At 42.5% G+C, this 18,149-nt stretch overlaps 1 protein-coding gene across 3 annotated transcripts in view; it reads right to left on the minus strand.

Moving 5' to 3' along the window:
- GLI3 (GLI family zinc finger 3) overlaps positions 1-17,663 on the minus strand; it is a 213,953-nt gene extending 196,290 nt beyond the window's left edge. For 2 of the 3 annotated variants that reach the window (XM_074575610.1, XM_074575608.1), the window contains exons 1-2: positions 17,504-17,663; positions 2,639-2,801 (exon numbers count right to left, since the gene is read on the minus strand). In XM_074575610.1, the coding sequence (XP_074431711.1) occupies positions 2,639-2,762 (124 nt within the window). In that variant the 5' untranslated portion in view covers positions 2,763-2,801; positions 17,504-17,663. Of the gene's footprint in view, positions 1-2,638; positions 2,802-15,833; positions 16,034-17,503 lie in introns of those variants that run through there. The other variant, XM_074575609.1, reaches the window with a different exon arrangement.
- Positions 17,664-18,149: the final 486 nt, after the last annotated feature.

Raw genomic sequence — 18,149 nt, forward strand, 5'->3', positions numbered from 1 at the left:
CCTGACAAAAACAGCACGGATCATTCTGTCCTTTTGTTATTTTTAAGGGTACCTTACCTTGTTTAACAGAGCATTCAAATGCAAATCATAACCATTTAACATTACCACAGCCCTCTGCAAAAAAAAGGCACTGAATCAACAAAAGCTGCATGTTTTGTCGTACTGGTGTCTTATATCAACTGATGATGTTCCTGTAATAATACTCATTCCAGCATTAAAGAACAAAAGATGCAAATGCGATGCAAGCTCCAGCTTTCATGCAAATTGGTCCTTGTAACCAAAATTCATTATCATGACAATCACATCTGCAAGAAGCAAAACTATAAAACATTGCAACAGTAAAACTCATGTTTAAGTTCCTTAAGTTTTGGTGTTAGTATTTGTTTTGGTACATACTCCGTGGAGTCTCTACACTAGGAGGAAATTTTCATATCCAGGAAGGATTGGAATTTTTTATCCCTTTGAAGCCCAACCCTGTACCTCTGGAAAGTCGTTTGCTTGGTTATACACGACAGTCGATTAGAAACCCAAACCCTGGAGAGCCTGGTGACTTCCCTAAATACAAAGACTAACAAGACCAACCCTTACCCACTGAAAACAAAGGTAACTGTCATTACCTTAACAAAACGAAGCCTCAGGGCCCAGGATGTATACTACATTAGCATCTCATTCCATTAACAGAAGACAGAAAGGTGACAGAAATTTCTAGTCATTCATTAGACTTATAATCATTGCAGCTCTTGGGAGTTTGATGCCACTGACATGCAGTAATACACCACCTAGATGAAGCAGGTAGTTAAGAACTAATATGACCCTTAAAGCTGATAGGTAGAATAGAGAGAGAAAATTACCTGACCGCAGGGTAAATCAGTGTCAGAATTAGGCAAAAAAAAAAACATCTTGAAGACTTTATTTTTAGCCCTCTCATTCTAAATGTTTAACGACAATGTAAAAGCTAGCCCAAACAGTCAGAGGTGTGTGCCAATACCAAGATTAAGTACAAACCCCTGACACATCAAACAATACGCATATATGTTTAAGTGAGAGAGAAAGAAAATTATTTGACCACAGGGTAAATCAGTGTCAGAATTAGGCAAAAACATCTTGAAGGCTTTATTTTTAGCCCTTTCAATCTAAATGTTTAACGATAACGCTAAAGCTAGCCCAAACAGTCAGAGGTATGTGCCAATACCGAGACTGAGTACAAACCCCTGACACATCAAACAATGTGCATATGTGTTTAAGTGTGCATCTGTTTGAAAAGTTGGGCCAATGTGGAAAATCCTATTATCAAAAAAAAAAAAAATACAATGGGGAGCTCTTCAGCTAATGTGAACCACTGTAATTCTATTGACAGCAATGGATCTGTGCTGACTTACACCAGCTGAGGATCTAATTTCATATGCCTTAGAAAACTGATGCAGCTTTTTCCATAGCTGCTCAAGAGTTTCTATACCCTCGTGGGGATCAACTCCAACTAGTAGGTCAGCAGGTGCTGAGTTTGCTTTGAATCTGAAGTCCAGTCTCACAGAAGGATACTGGGACTTGTGCCATCTAATTTTTTCTGACCCACAGAGATTCCCCTCTAGTATGGCTGCAGGATTCATGTATTTTCTGCTTTAGTCTAGTGGGAGATACATGCATCTTTGAGAATGTAGAAACCTTTCTTGAAGATATCAAAGTGAGAACCTGACCTGAACCACAAGCCCAGATGAGTGAGCATGATGGAAGCAGAAAGGATGAACAGCAAATGTTTTGCCAGGGATATACCAGGACTCCAAAATATGCAGAAAGACACCTTCCGTTTTAACCATTATTAGACTGATTTGCAAAAACCAACAGTTAATCTGCAGCTATCCAAAATCCACAGGTCTAAAATCTGCCCACACCTTTTCAAGCAATTTTCTTTCCTAGTGCAAAGAAAGTTTTGCATTAGTACGGACTAATACACTCAGCCCTCTTACACTGAACAATCCCAGGGCTGGGATTACACACTCTCCAGAGAGGCAGAGAATATGTAAAATTGCCAAGTGAGGTAATCTCTGGGGAGAATTAAGCAACTACTCCAGATTTGCAAATCTACAAGCTGTACATTCACGACTTTGAAATGAATTCACAGGAGGATACACTATTAGCTCCATGTTTTGTCCCTGGCCATTAAAGAACTTTGGGGAAGTGGGGGCAGCCCTTTGTGAGAAGCAAGTTTATTTGTAAAAGAAGAGAAGAAAAAAACCCTTTGCCATTAATTTTGACAGAGCTACTTCTGTCTCTTTTGTAATAACTAATTATCTAACTAGTGTAAGAGATTTCAATGGCCAAATGCAAAGCACTCGCAAGCCCTGCCAGGCTAATGAAGACAATTTCCAAAACGCCAAAAACAGGAACTTCCTATAATAAATAACTTAGCACATTTACATCTCAAATTAGAACATCTGGAAGAAAAAGACTACGCCTGATGCCAAAACAGGCCTCATTGTAACCTACCACTTTCCACCACCACCACCCCCCCTTGTTCGTTTTCTTCTGCCTTTCCGTAGAACAAACACCAATCCAGGTGCAAATGCTCAATTCACAAGGAATGCAGTGAACATAAAATTACTGTAGGTTTGGCTGCTAGTAAATCCCTGCTGTTACTCACCATTGGAAGTTGTGCTGGAGGCAACAGCTTTCTCACTGACATCTGTTCGACTGGAGCATTTCACGATGGAATTCTCCACTTTTTTCTTCTCCGTCGTGGTAGAGCTATGGGACTGCGCCTCCATGATGACTTCTCATTACTTCAGCTCTCCTTCTACTAATACCTGAATGAAACAAGAGAGCCATAAACTTTAAATACTATGTGAAAGCTTAGCCCAAAACCTCTCACACCTCTCACCTGAAGAAGAGCCTGCAGCACAATTAGCGGCCCACAGGCCATTTCTGGATGCCCATCAAATCATGTTTGCATGCATGAATTCCTGAGGAATTTAAGGAAACACTAATATCAAAATTAAGTATGTTTGCCTTTAAAGAGAATCAGCATCACAAACTACTATGCTGCTTGATGGGTAGGTCCATTTTTCTGAAGCCTGTAGGGTTTCAGTGGACCCAGGGAAAAAAGCCAGTATTTTTCTCCTATGTCCAGAGCACTTTGGAACAATGCAAAAGAAATGAATACAGACCTTCATGTTGACTGTAGAAGACAAATATTTAAATTTCAACATTCACACTATCCGAACACACTGCAGCAAGAATTATCCTGTCTATCTCTACACCTTGTCCTACTCGTGTAAACATCTCTCATTCTGTTTGTTCAGAAATCTAACTCAAACAAAAGTGCATTGGAGCAACACCCTGAAAACCACAGGGAAAGGCAAATATTATTGCTAGCAGCAGATAATGAGATCACTTTCTTTTGCACAAAAATGCTGAAAATGGAAAACTCCGCAGAGGTGTGTGTCTGGTTATTCTGCCTTTCCTGGCTGTTCTCAGTGTCATCTCCGGTGATACATTCATTTTATAGCCCACATATCACTTCTCCTTATTCTCAGAGCCTTGACATTCCTGACATAAACCCAAGAAGCCCACAAACTTCTGAAAGGGTAACACTGCTTGTGCAGCAGTGTATCCACACCAGGCCCTGAGACTGCAGGGATTTTGGGCTGTGAAGAATACAAGCATTTCCAAGCGCTGGTCTGCAGCTTAACTTGACGCACGCCAGTCTGTCCAGGTAAGCTTTACACAAACTATCAATATTCAGCACATACCATGCTTAAGAACCGAAGTACCGGGGTGCTTTGGTAGTTTGAACACGATCCTATGCAACAACAACAACAAAGTAACAGAGTGTTTTCAGTTCTAAACAGCACTGCAGTCATTAGCTAAAGGGGGTCTGAAACGGAAGGAAGTTGCACTGTTCTAGAACAACATTTAAATGAATTAAAAAACCAAAGCCTTCAAAACAAGCCACAAAGTAAACTATAATGAAGTGTAATTACATTAGCAACCTGTTTCCCCAATTCTGACAGTCCAAAAAAAAAAAAACCCAACCAAAAAAACAAACCCCAAAAAGGCTACAAAGCCAATTCATCACAAACACAGCTGTCTAGTAAACCTTCCCCTTCCCACCTCCCTAGTAGGAGTTCTTTTTAATAGCACAATAAAACACTCCAAAGCCTCATTGTTATACAGTAGGGATCAAAGAAGAGCCCAATCACTAAATGAATCATTATTTAGCTAGGCAGCACAGCCAGGGAACTGGACTAGATGTCAGAGACTCTCTGCCACCAACCTACTGGTCTAACCTTCGTCAAGGCATTTTTCCTCCCTTGAGATCTTTTCTTGCTAAAAAAACAGAATAACAAAGCTCTGCCTGCCATGGCAGAGCACTTCTAAGAGTACTTTCAAGATCTACCTGTGTAAGTGCTATAAATATTATTGTGATCTGTGAAACAACTTCCTACCAGAACATGAAGGGGAATGTCAAGCGTCTTCAAATAGGAAGCAGGAGAGATCTAACAATACTCAACTTGCAACAGCCCTCACTGGTACCCAGCACTGCACAAATCTCCTTGTGGAGAGGTCTTGTACCAGCTTGGTAAAAGTATTGTTCCAAATTTCTCATATGCTTTGGCCCCGCTTTACCCTTGCACACCTCATGCAAGAGCACCCACAGCTTTGGTCAGTTATCATATATATCAGGTTTTTCAGTCCCTTGCATTGGCAGAAATTGGGGGATGCTGCCAAGCTGTTCACCCCACACTGACCACAACATGCTTGTTTTCTCTGTAGAGCCTTGGCCACATAAATAGCAAAATCTGCCTCTACCCAGCCTCCGGCCATTGCGTGAGCAAGTCCTTCAATGTACCTTCTTGTGTTCAGAGTACCCTCTGTTGAGTTATTTAATATTCTCTAAAAAGAATAACTTTCTATGCTGTCTCTGAGGGAATTTAAAAAGCTATGCATTTTCAGTTGTGGTTATTTTTCTTCTGTTTTGGCTTTTAAGGGCCAAGTCTGCTATTCAGGCAGCACCTTCATTTACATCAAAGAGTTTGACTGTGTGAGCTTGGGGGGGGGGGGAAGCTGCAGAATTTTCCCCCCATTTTCTTCTGTTCTCGGCTCACAAGCCTGTTTCTTTTGGCTAAAAGACATGAAAGGAAACAATTATGCTCCCTACTCAACTAGAAAGGAAGAAGCCACATACTTTGCCCCCATTTCCCAAGGCCAGCAGAGTGGCATGAAACATTTGGGCAAAGGTCACAAAAACGATGACAGGTATCTACAGTGGTTCCACCAACTCCTGCCGTGCAGATGTCTGTGCAGATATAAGCAAGGTGCCCTCACTTATCTCCACCTCCTTCCCCTCTCCACCATAGACAGGATAGTATTTCCATTACAATCTGATCCTACCCACTGCTCAGAAAAGAAGGAGACAAAGGTACTGTAAGGAGTTAACACAGCTTTAATCTCCTAAAAAGCATCTTTGGATCATCTGCCATTCAAGAACAACAGTGGCTGCTCAAACTGGAATCCATCCATTCTCTTGGCTATGTTTTTCTTTCCCCAACAGCCTACTGATGCGATTTTTCTGGTGTTTTGGCACTGTTTTTTTTTAATGGAGGGAAGACCAGGAGATGTAATTCCACATTTCCCACCACTTTCTACCACTTTCCTGTTTTATGCTACCTAGTGTGGACACTGGTAGAGAACAGAGGCCTGAGGTAGCAGCTTGAAGTGAATTTTTGGTCAGAAAATTGCAGAACTGGCCATGAGCTAATATAAACATCTGCTCTTGGTACCTGTTCTGGTTCATGTCTGCTTAGTTTACACACAGAAGGCTGCTTTTATTCATGTCAGCATGGAAGGGGGAAACACCGCAAGAGTAAACTTTCTTACTTGGCTCTACACCCTGCACCATGAGCCGATGGCCCCAGCGCTGCAGACGTTTCCTCCCCGTGCCTTCCTTCCTCCTGCTCCCAACCCACGCATGTGTGGCAAGGGCGTCTGCAGGAATTCCAGCAGCTCCAGTTGCACTCCAGTGCCCTATCAACTACGTGGTGATACAAATGCCTGGGAGAGTAAGGAAAGTCAGGAGAAATGGCAGGACTAATAATTAGAGGTATGTGTTTCGGTATATTTTGCCAAGCGTGCCCGATAGGGAAGCAGTCAACTGGAAATCAGTATGGTGCCCCAAAAATCTTTTTTTTCCATGAAGAACAACTAAAGCCAAAGTTGAAAATGCAAACCAGACACACATGTCTTCTAGAATCATTCTCCTTAATTTTGGCTGTGATTTTTATCTTCTCTCAGAAATTGTAATGAAATATGAGAATTGCAGTCTACCAAAAAAAAAAAAATGTCCAGGACAATGTGAAGATTTCTTTCCATTGGCTGATAATCCCTATCAAAAAGCATTCTAAAAATCAGCCAGCCTGACAGTCGTCTTCACATTAAAATACGAAGTGGTTTATACGATGGTGTTCATGGCTCTCCCCAGCTTGTGGGTCAGTGACTTCTCTGTTCCTGCCCCCAGGCCTGAGACAATATATATCTATTCTGCAGCAAGGAGCTCTGTTTTCAAAAAACCAGAAAGCTAGCTTCTACCAGCTATCCAACATCTCCATGTGCATATGAATGGCAAGAAAATGCTATAACAGTATATGGGCAAAAGCCTGAACTTTCATAGGTAAATAGAGGGATAAACATTCCTTCCTGAAAGCAAACATTCATGGCTTTTTCCCATTCAACCATGCTTGAACCCTTTGTAATTTCCCTAAAGCCTGAACCCACTGCACAATTAATTCCAGATCCCTATTTTAAACCTAATCCCTCTCAAAACAGCAACCTGCCTGCAGGTGTGTCTCTTCTTTTTACATCATAAATGTAAACTTTCACCAATTGCATATTAAATTGGAGGAATTTTAGGAACAAGCTACTGGAATGAATTAGTTAAATCAGTAAAACTGTCTCTTTTAAGCTGAGTGTCAACAAATGGCAATATGTTGGAAAAGTATTTCAAACAAGAAAATTCTTTCAAGCAATTCTAAATGATATAATTTCCGGTCCCTATGTATGCTGGTCCTAAAACTGCGCCCCACAGTAGTAAAAATAATCATATTAATGTACAGGGGAGGAAAAAAAGGTGGTTTTGTTCACTTACTCACAGTGCCAACTAACCGAAACCAGCGGAGCAGCCCTCTGCCTGGAAGAGCAGGAAGCATGACCCTTTCTGAAGAGACACTTTGATTTTTCAAGAAATGTTCAGCTCTGTGCTCCTTTTCCTCTCTGAATTACTTTTAAAATAATTGCATTTATATTGAGCAAGTTAGTTTTAAAGACCAGATCATGCAAATCTACATTCATGCAAACAGACTTACTGACTTCCACAAGACTACTTGCTTCCGTACAAGCACTTGGTCAGGAATCTGAATCTAAAATTCTCAATTTGCTTGTTAGACGGTTTATGTTTCTTGCAAACTTAAACCTTCTTCTGCCTTTGTCTGTTAGATTTTTTTTGATGGGGTATCTTTTAATGTGTTGGGTTTTTTTTAAAAAAAAAAACCAACAAACCTTTCCCTGTTTTATTCGCTGCCGCTGTAGTTGTATTCAATTCATTAACAAGTGGTTTGCATCCGCTGAGAAGAGCTGTCTGAAATAGCAGTGTCACAGCATTCATCATCATTACATCAGCAGTAGGGAAGTTCATACTGATTGCTATCAGCAACCAGAGTGCCCCAATCAGCGTGCAAGCAAACATAGCATGTTTAATTTTTCAGAAATGACTCTGGGTAGTTAGGGTGTTCATAGGTACTACTTTGATCCACGCTACTAGAGGCAGTCTTTGGGGATACAATACATCTTGAACAGCACAACTGTATGAAAGTGAAAAACACAAGGGGAGGCATGAAGAACAATCAGGAAATTACAGTCCTTCTCAACCATAAAGGACCCTTTATCAATTTTATCAAAACCGGTTACACCGTTCCTTGGGATTATTTAAGGATTAAAAAAAAAAAAAAATCTCTCTTGTTCAGATACATTCAAATGCAAAATTTATATGAGACAATCTTCTGCTATTATACGGGAGCTATTTCACACTGATTTATACAGGCTTGATTCAGGTACATTTAACTTCCAAAACCCACCTAGATTTCAGCATTGCTTTCCATCAAGCCTGCTGGCAAAGCTGCACTGACAAAGTTACCCATAACAGTACTTGCTGAAAAACACACAAGTGCTCAGGTATTTTAAGAAATATCTTCCAGTTGTAACATTTACCTCCTGGTACATCTCACTGTTTTTTATAATAGCTATAGGAACTAATCTAAATACTATACATTTTTTAAATGGTTTTATCTTTTCTATGTTCTTTGTAAGCTAAAACAGAATTCTGCAACCCCCATTAACTACTCCTGGGCAAATTTTGTTTAGATTCTTCCCTGTTGAGCCAACTGGTCACAATAAGACTAAGACCGACATAAAGAGAGAAACAAAATAGTCTTATATCCACTATATATAAATACACAACAAAACACTAGTAAGTTGGGAAGAAAGATATCTTATACTTCGCAGTACTTATCTCCACTTAAATTTAAATGCATAATCTATAATTGTGCTAGTTGCAAACTGCACGTCTCCTAAATCTGTTTTGAAATGCAAAGAAAAATTAGAAAGAAAGACAAAACCTGATAGAATCAGATAGGCGGATTTGTTGCTTGAAATTAAAAAATACCCCAAGTTATAGGGCACCACATGTATTAATACAATCTTTCCAAATTCATTATTATCTGCTGCCTTTTCCTGTCTTACATTCCTTTGATTTCTTCCCCCCATAAAGACTGAAAAACAACTAGACCTAAAGCCTGGTTAATGGTGATCTGATCTGTTCCTGATAGGTTAAATAGCTTGTGGCAACAATAATGCAGGATCACAAACACAAAGGCAATCAGCTAGGCAAAGCAGTGCTATTAGCATTCTCGTGATTAAGATCCTAAGTGAGAAACTATTCTATGGCATACACTGAACTACTGATCAAGTGTAATAATTGCTCGACTCCAGAGGAATTACATTTGCTTATATCTTTCTGCTACAGATAAAACTACATTACCAAAAGTTCTGAAAAATGTTTAAAACACGCAGAAACAGTAGGATCAGTAAGTGTCACTTTCTACTGAGGCAGCACCTCAGTTGCTTTTAATACACATCACCCACATACTCGTAGATTATCTCTACTTTTGTTACAGGATTTAGAAAGCTGTTAAGTATAACCCAAATTAGATGTTTTTACTATCACTTCAATAGATTAAACTCTGTATCTAAATAAAACAGCTTTCTGCCAGGAAAGAAGTGATTCATAGTTTCTTACCCAGTAAACAGAATTTAATGGATAAAAACATTGAAGGATTCAGGTCAGACTGTCCATATCCAACCAGTCCATCTCTCACAGAAGTTGTTGTTTGGGGATATACAACACAAAGCTGAGGGATGCAGAGCCAGAACTTACAACACATCTTAGTGGCTTTACATTTCAGATATGATGTGTCCTCTGAGGTAAAAATTCATAATCCATTCATTATCCAAGAGTCTTTAGAATAAGTAACTGAACTTTAAAATGGTAAAAAAAAAAAAAATAAATCCACAACAAAAGCCAAAACCCCACAACCAAAACTAAACAAACAAACCAGGTCATGAACTCTATTTCTAAGCATTTGTTATTTTAATCACATGGTCTTGGGGTTCTTTATTCCTCATTTTGACTCTCTTACAAACTACCTAATTACAGGCAATGGGAAGAGCAAAGGTTATTTCTTAAAAAAATAGAAAGTGCCACATATTTTTCAAGTCTCCAAATCTGTAAATAATTTGGGGAAGGGGGTGGGTTTAAAAATGTAATGCACTTACCCTTAAGAAATGAGAACTCCTGCCAATTAAATTGCCTAGTATTGCTAGAAAATTCAGAGGAAGCCGTGTTACTGCTTGTTTTGCAACCCTACATGTCCTTGTGCTTCAAACTCTGCAGCAGGAAAAACTCTAATAATTATGTCAAAGTAAGATTAGCTGTAAAAGAATTAGCACCGGGGGAAAAAAAATCTCCTGTGGACTTTACTATTTGTAGCAAGAGGTTAAAATGAGCAGTAACACTTCAAGCTTCCCTACCAAGTCTACATTCAGTTTTTGCCCCTATCTTTCTTCAGGAATCCAGCAGCACTAGATCCAAAACAAACTTAAATAACAGCACAGTGACTTCCTTCTATAAAACACTTGCTTTATGAAACCTGAATTAGAGCATTCATATGCTCAAGATTTGAAAGGACAGGAATATGCAGAGAGGAGGACAACCAGCAAGACCTGCTGCGTTGATAACATACCCTATGACTTCCTCTGCTGATACTGTTACTAGCACTAGGAACACTTATGGTGACGATACAGGATGTTTTCTTCTTTCCCTTCTTGCCAGTTTGTCGACAAACAGCTTGGTAAAGCAAATTACAAACATCTGCAATGGGTGTGCTTCGCACCACGAGTTATTTAGTTCACGAAATAAGAAGTCACTACAACTGCCAGAGAAAAATGCAGAAATATTCTAATTTAGAGCACCAGAGGTAAACGTGAATTCCAATGGCATGACCACTTTCTTCACACTTTTTGCTTTATCTCATCAATCCCAACACATGAAAGTTTCCTTAAAATCAAAACTAGATCTATATATCAATGTCAATCTATACAGGAACTGAGCTCAAGGAAGAATATTTTTAATATACATCTATTGCGAAGATGTGCCTTCTGTTTCCAACTTATGATATGCAAATGAAAGAAGAAAAGACTGTATTCTGTATTTTACAATCAGCATTTTAAAACAAGATTAAAGGAATCAAGTAGAATGTTTTCGAAAGTGCCATGTTTTGATCACCAGTCCCGTTCCTGGAAGCCCGTTTACCTCCTCAGCACACTCTCAGGGTAAGGGATGCCTTCGTCCAGAATTTCATGTTCTAACCCAACACAGATGTTTTAACACGTAAAAGAGCTAGGAAAGCTCCATATATCATGGAAGAACTTCAAGTGTGAAAGGTACTTTATAAAACTTTATCTTCAGCTTTTACGGTTTACTTACTTTAGGTTTTACACCTGTCTCATAGTAGCAGTAAAACTGCATCGTGATTCCTTCACATTTTTGTAACTTGACAAAATACAACAGGACAACTCTGAACTGCTGCAGTAGAGATTACTTCACAATCCACTATCCCTGTTCAAATAGTGTAATCATAGCATTATGCAGCTGTCTTATTTTCCCAGAATAAAACATCCACAGTGAATTGAAGAGCCAAGCAAAACCACACCAAACCGCATGTCCTGTTAGTTAAGAATAGGTAGTGCTAAGATTTCATTTTAATACACACCATTCAGAACAGATGTTGTACTGAAGTGACACTAACTTGATCTGTGTTTCTGACTATTCAGTTTCAGGTATTCATACATCTTATTTAATGAAGGCTTCATTCTCTCAGCACCTGGATGAAGTATTCTTTACAGGTAGCTGATTTTCTTGACATTAACAGATTTGTATGTAAAGAAAACAGCATCATATGAAGTAGCAAACATATAGAGGTTCAGCTCTAAACCACCAAAAGATTAGTTGGATCCTTTAGCCTGACCTAAATATCAGATATCAAAAAAATAAAACAGTATTTTGAGCACGATTTAAAAAAAAAAAAAAGAAAAAAAGGATTGCCTTGGTAATCAGCGCAAAAAATAACTGACATCAGAGTGGAAACTTCAGCTAAGAAAATGATTCAATCAATCAGGAGGATTCTGATATTATCAGTTCTGACATCCAGCAACTATTTAAAGACAAATACGTTCTATCCCAATTAGTTCACCCCTTGTTGCAATCTAAATAATCTTGCAGGCATTTTTAAGATCGATGTATTGCCTTGTTTCTTGTTTTGTTCTTAAGAGAGAAACCAACTCTTCAGATCAGCAGCCAACTTAATACACTTTCAAGGTAAAGCAGGTACCATTTATATGTACAGCGAATACCACAACAAAACCACAGTATGATGCCAGCGCAATCTTTAAGAAAGTTTTCCCCTAAATCTCTGCAGAAAGCGGCCTTAAAAGAAAGCAGGGATTACAGTGAGCTGGAAGGTAGGGAGGGGACTTACCTCAAAGCCAGCCAAGCGGAAATCAGAGCAGTAATTCTACAAGTCGGCAGAGTACACTTTTAGAGCTATAATGGTGTGAAGAAGTGCTGGGCAGCATTGCCTGAAGGCAGCGCTAATACACTGATGACTAATGACTGGGCCATGCAGACAATGAATTTGGGGGTTGAAAACTAACAGAAACCCGTGCAGTACCTTGACAAATGGGCTTTCAAAATTTCATTCATTGAATAACCTTTAAGCACAAAATTGGCTCAAGTTCTCTCGGGAATAATGTGACACATGTTGTTGGACAATAAGTATTTTCCTTTTTAATTAAAACTATTACACCAAATGCATAAACATGATTACAGCGAATAAAACATAAGAGAACTATTTAGCAGCTAGAAAAGAAGATCGGGACCCAGAATTTGAGGTGCGACACCATTCGTTCAGAAGGGTCAACAAATCCCAGGGTTAACTACCTGATTCACTGAAATTCACTCTTGGCAGAATACATTTTCCCTTCTTTGACACTTAAAGGAGAATGAGAACTTCAAAGGTATGTTTAATGAGCTGCTACAAATACAATTGGTTAAAAGAGGCTCAGAAATTATGTACTAAAAGCTGCATTGTGCTTAGAATTACAACTGAAAAAGTCTCATTTTAAAGGGCCCAGTCAAAGTCGAGCCCCCATAAAACAAATCAAGCCTCGTATAAACTTTGTAACCTTGTGTACTGACAAACACATTAAAACAACAGAATCTGTCTTTTAAAGGGGTTCTTTTTTCAGTGCAACTCGACTCCCAATTTGAAAATAGCCATTTTGGCTATTTTTACAGACAGAATGAAATATCTAAAGTGTCTCTAAATTAACAAGTACCACTCGCCATAGACAGCATCGCCTTTAGCAGCTCCTAAAAACTTCAGAAAAGGATCTTAAAACAGGAAGCTTAGTGAGCTCATAAAACTGTTGTTGGAGCCAGGAACACATAGCATATTTAATCTGCAAACTGTGAGAGTCTACAATGATTTCAGCAAGATCTGAGGCATGCCCTCAAGGTTTGCTGGGATCTGGGATTAGGGAGTTGATAAGAACCCTCTACTGCCCATGGACATGTTTTTCTTCTGCAGTTAAACACAAATGCATAGAGACGTTTGACTGCTGCTTGGCATTACTGCTCAAGTTATATAAAAGCTTTGCAGCTCCTTTTGCTGTCAATATATCAAAGTTAAAAAAAAATCATCAAAGTGTGAAATTTCATTTAAAGTCTTTGCCAGTCTACAGCTCTATTTCACAGACCTATCAAATAAAAGTAAAGATGAAAAATGCACTGAAAGAACTTGAAAAGTTTGCAGCAGCACCCATGCCCTATTTTTGTTTATTCTGTCTCATTTTATTTGATTTTAAAGTATAACAAATCAATTCCCTTATAAAAATGACAAAGTCTAAAGGGAGGACGTCTATAAAACCTATGGTTAAAAGACAACTTGAAATCATTATTACAGTTGAACCTTTTGTTGAATAAAAAGATTCCTCTGTAGCCATTTTAGCATTTTAATTGCCTAACTGCAAGTTGGCAGAAAATTTCTTGAATCTTCCAAAACAATCACAATGACTACAGAATATGAGTGCCAGAAAAACTAAAGCCGCCTTCAAAGTATTCTTTAGCTAGGGATTTACAACAATTGCATGAAGAAGAAAAGTCTGACTTTTACGATAATCTACTATAGCCTAAAAGCATTAACATTCCATTACTAAGGTTTTCCTGAGGATTTCATGACTCATTGATTCACTTTTCCTTCAAGTCTGCTTTTTCTTTGTACATTACTGTCTCCATATAGTTGAGTGCATGCAACACTGATCATTAAACTGCTTCCTTCCGTAACTCCAAATAAATCCTGCTTTAATAACCATCAGATTCCTTATTTATCAGGCAAAGATGACTATCTTTTCACTAACACTCTGCAACACAAAAATATGCCACTCCTTCCTTGAATGCACAGGATGAAATTCAAACAGGCTACAGAGTGCAGGTAACGCAATAGCTTTCCCAAAAACGAGGCAGGAAGTGTAACTGAAACTTTTAAGAGTATCATATGCACGCATTTATCTTGTTAAAAAATTAAGTAATCTGCAAGATGAACATATCAGAATGGTATCTCAGAACCTGAGTATTTCTCTAACACCGATTCCAAAATAAAAAGAAATTATTTATAACCATCAATACTTTAATTTCTTAGTTACAAAATGGTTTTGTGTTTGAAAATGCACAACATATCTTTCACAACTGAAGATTTCTTATAGTAGTAAACGCTGCCTTGGCCACTGCACGTCTTCTCAAGCCAAAAACATTACTCCACTTAAGCAGGAAAATGCAGGTGATGTCTTTGTTTTGTAGCACTTCTGCAGAAATGCTTTGGAAAACAGCATGTCCTACTGAAAACCATGTGCAGTTATCGGAATGCAAGAGCGCATTCATTTAGGCACCTCAATACATAGTTTTACTTCCACTTCTGCTTAGAAGAATATATATGTGCACTGAGGGTGTCCTTTTCTTACTCATTCAAAATCCCATAATCCTGCTTTTAAAGAAATAATCTCCCTCCTTAAAATAGCCTTCTCTCATAGTTACTATTATTTATGTTTTTAGAATTGGGCTATACACCAAACTTTAAGTATTTACATACTAGCTAGTTAAACCCAAACCTTCATTATATAAACAAACTCTCAGGAGGCTGCCTACAGTTTACACTGTTAAACTCATTCACCATTACTTTTAATATGTATTTCCTCAACTGTAACGCATGGTGTGAACACGGCAATTTTTACATTTTAAGGTTACTTTACTTTTAAAACACTGCATTTGTCTTCCTTCAAAATAATCATGACATATGTAATTAAGAAACTGTCAGATCATTATTAATTTTTAATAAAGGACCTAAATGAAATAATTATAGGAATCAATCAGTGAGGCACCTTTCCAAATTACAATGCAATTGCACAAATATTCAAACTACTTTAGGCCAGTTCTTGCAGATTTCAATCCATAATCTCGCTGAACGCATCAAAAACAATTTTGTAGCACAGAGAAACTTAGTGATTTCTCAGTATTCTGCCGACTTAAATGGTTTCAAAACAGATACCTACATCACACACAGAAAGAGGGGCAGCCATGCCTTCTTAAAAATGTTTATGTTGATTTAATCAGCCACAGATCTCAAGGCCTCTGAAAAATTTCACTTCCAAGTTTTTCCGTAGCACACACAAAAGAAATGAAGTCTGCACGCTGAAGCTTAAAAAATCACGTTTATTGAGCCTTGAAAATCAAGCGGGAAGTAGCGGTGGTGACACGGCGATGAGGTTGCGATGGCTGTGGGTTGCTACCTAATACTCCTTTAGTGAAGTACCCTCTAAAAACGTGACACTGTATATCAAGCGGACAGCTATCCCTACCTTTGACTAAAAGGCTCTTTGAGATCCGTACAGTCCATCATTTCAAACTGAAGTGGCAGCTGGAAAATGTGGAACAGCTGGCAAGGAGCTGAGAGAAAATGTTTTACATAAATATATCTACATACGAACTGGCAGAAGGCCACGCACACCGTACCCACAGGACCGGATCAAAACTACACACCAGAGGGTTAAAAAAGAAAATTTGGGGGGTGAGGTGGGAAGTGGGGAGGAGGGGGGAGAAGGGGGGGATTTCCTTTTACCTTTTCTCTTCACGTGGTGCGAGGATTTGGGAGCGAGCAGTGGCGGCTGAGCGCCGGCCAGCCCGTCCGGAGCCGCCGCAAGGAGTTGTGTGTCAACACCCCGACTTTACGGGCTAATTAAAAAACCGCCGAGGATCCGGCTCTCCTCGGACCCTCTTCCAACTTGCGCCTATGCGGGGACGGAGTTCCCCCCGGGGGCGTCGTCGTCCGTCCCCCCCCTTCCCTCACACACACACACACACCCCCACCCACCCACCCACCCCTTCCCCGCCGCCGGCAGCCGTCCCGCTCCTCCCGCCTCGGCCCGGCCCGCCGCCGGCCGCCCGCCTCCCCAACTTGACCCGCTGCCAACGGCGGCGGCGGCGAGAGGAGCGGCGCCCCACGCACACACACGGACACAAAAAGGCGCAGGCAGCCCCGCAACTTTCCCCCTTCCCCTCAGGGAGCCGGCGGCGGGGCGGGGGGGGGGATACAACGGCCGCCCCAACGGCCGGGACCGGCCGTTGGGGCGGCCGTTGTTTCCCCCCCCCGCGCCGCCGCCGGCCGTTGTTCGCCCCCCCTCCGCCGGGCGCCCCTCCAGATGTGACAGCGCCTTTCTCCCCCCTCACAAAGTTTGCGGCCGGCCTCCCGCCGCCTCACGGGCGTGCAAATGCCCGGGAGTTGCTCGGGGAAGGAGGGGGACGAGGAGGGTGGAAATAAACAAACAAACAAAAAAAATAATAATAATTTAAAAAAAAAAAAAAGAAAAAAAGAGCAGCTGCCGCTCGCAAAATCGGCAGCTCCGCCGCGGGACGTGACCGGCCGAGCACCGGGCGGGCCCGGCCCGGAGCGGGGAATGCCCCCACACCCCCCCCCCCTCCGCCTCTCCCCGCAGCCTCAACTCCCGCGCTCCCTGACAGCCATTTTAGGGGTTAGACACCCCCCCTCACCACCACCCCCGCCTCCAAGTTAGGGAAGCGGGAAAGGGGGCCGGGAGCGGGGAAGGAGGGCTGGGAGAGGAGAAGAAAAGTGGCCCCGCAGCAGAGTCCGGGGGAAACAAAAGAACTTCTCGCCCAAGTGGGTACGTACCTGCCGCCGCCGGCGCTGAACCCCCGCGCTGCCCATGGGCGAGGGCCGGGGCCGCCGCGGCTCGCCCCCGCCGGGGCTAGCGGGGCCGGCCCCCGCCGCGGACGGCGGGCATTCTCCCGGGGGGTTGGTGGCGGTAGTGGTGGAGGGGGACACACACACGGGACAGGGGCGGCAGAGGAGGGCCGGCGAGTGTTGTTGGTGGTTGTTTTATCCCTGCTCGCCTCCCGCGGGGAGCAGCCCGCGCCTCTGCGTGTGTGTGTGTGCGTGTGTGGATCCGACATCAGTTTCAGTGATCTTGTAATCTGATCCCTTCTGACTCACTCGCACTGACTGACATTTCTGATTTGGTTCAACAAAAAGAGCGGGGGGGGGGGCAGAAAAAGAAGAAGAGGGGAGAGGAAAAAGAAAAGAAAAACAAACCACAAAACAACCAAATCCACCGCCTGGTATCAAACGCTTTTCGGAGGGAAAGGCGGGGGGAACCCCTCCGTCCCATCCCGTCCCGCCTGTCCCCCCTAGCCCCGCCGCCGCCGCCCGGCATTGTGTGGGCTCGGCGCAGGCACCGAAGGAGGGGAATAAACACATCGCGCCGAGATACTCACGTGTCGGAAAAGTTGTCCCTTTTGCTGCTTTCCTCCCTCTCGCACACTCCTCTCCGCCGCCGCCTCCTCCAAGTTTTTACAGATGTTGTAGGGCTCCTCGCCGCCGCCCCCTCTGCCCAGCGCTGCCCTCTGGATCAGAGCAGGGGAAAGGCTCTTTAGGGATAAGTCCTAATTCAAACACCCTCCGCTAAACTTCCCCCCCCCCCCCCCCTTCCTTGTGAGCGGCGGAGGGGGCTCCGCTCTCCTTCCCCCCTTCCCTCGGGCCCGTTCGGGACGCGGCTGGCTGCTGCCGCGGGGCGCGGATGCCCCGGGCCCCGGCGGGAAGCGGGGCCGCCTGCCTGGGGGAGCGGCGGAGGGCTGCGCCCCGGGGTGCGGGTCGGGCCGCGGCCTGGCGGGCTACGACGCGCGCTCTCGGCATGACACCCCCGCTCCCCCCTTCCTCCTCCTCCTCCTCCTCCCCCGCCATCCCCCCGGCCCGGCCCGGCCCGCCCTGGCGGCGGCCCGAAGGCGGCGACACCCCGCCCACAGCCGGGAGGCAACGCTGGGGGACGGCGGCCCCCCCCCCCCCCCCCCACCGCAGGAGCGGCCCCCCTCCGCCTCGGGTCGCGCTTCCTCCCTCTCCTCCTCCTCTCCCGCTCCATCCTTC

The sequence above is a fragment of the Larus michahellis genome, chromosome 2 (genome assembly GCF_964199755.1).
Source record: "Larus michahellis chromosome 2, bLarMic1.1, whole genome shotgun sequence".
NCBI lineage: Eukaryota > Metazoa > Chordata > Aves > Charadriiformes > Laridae > Larus > Larus michahellis.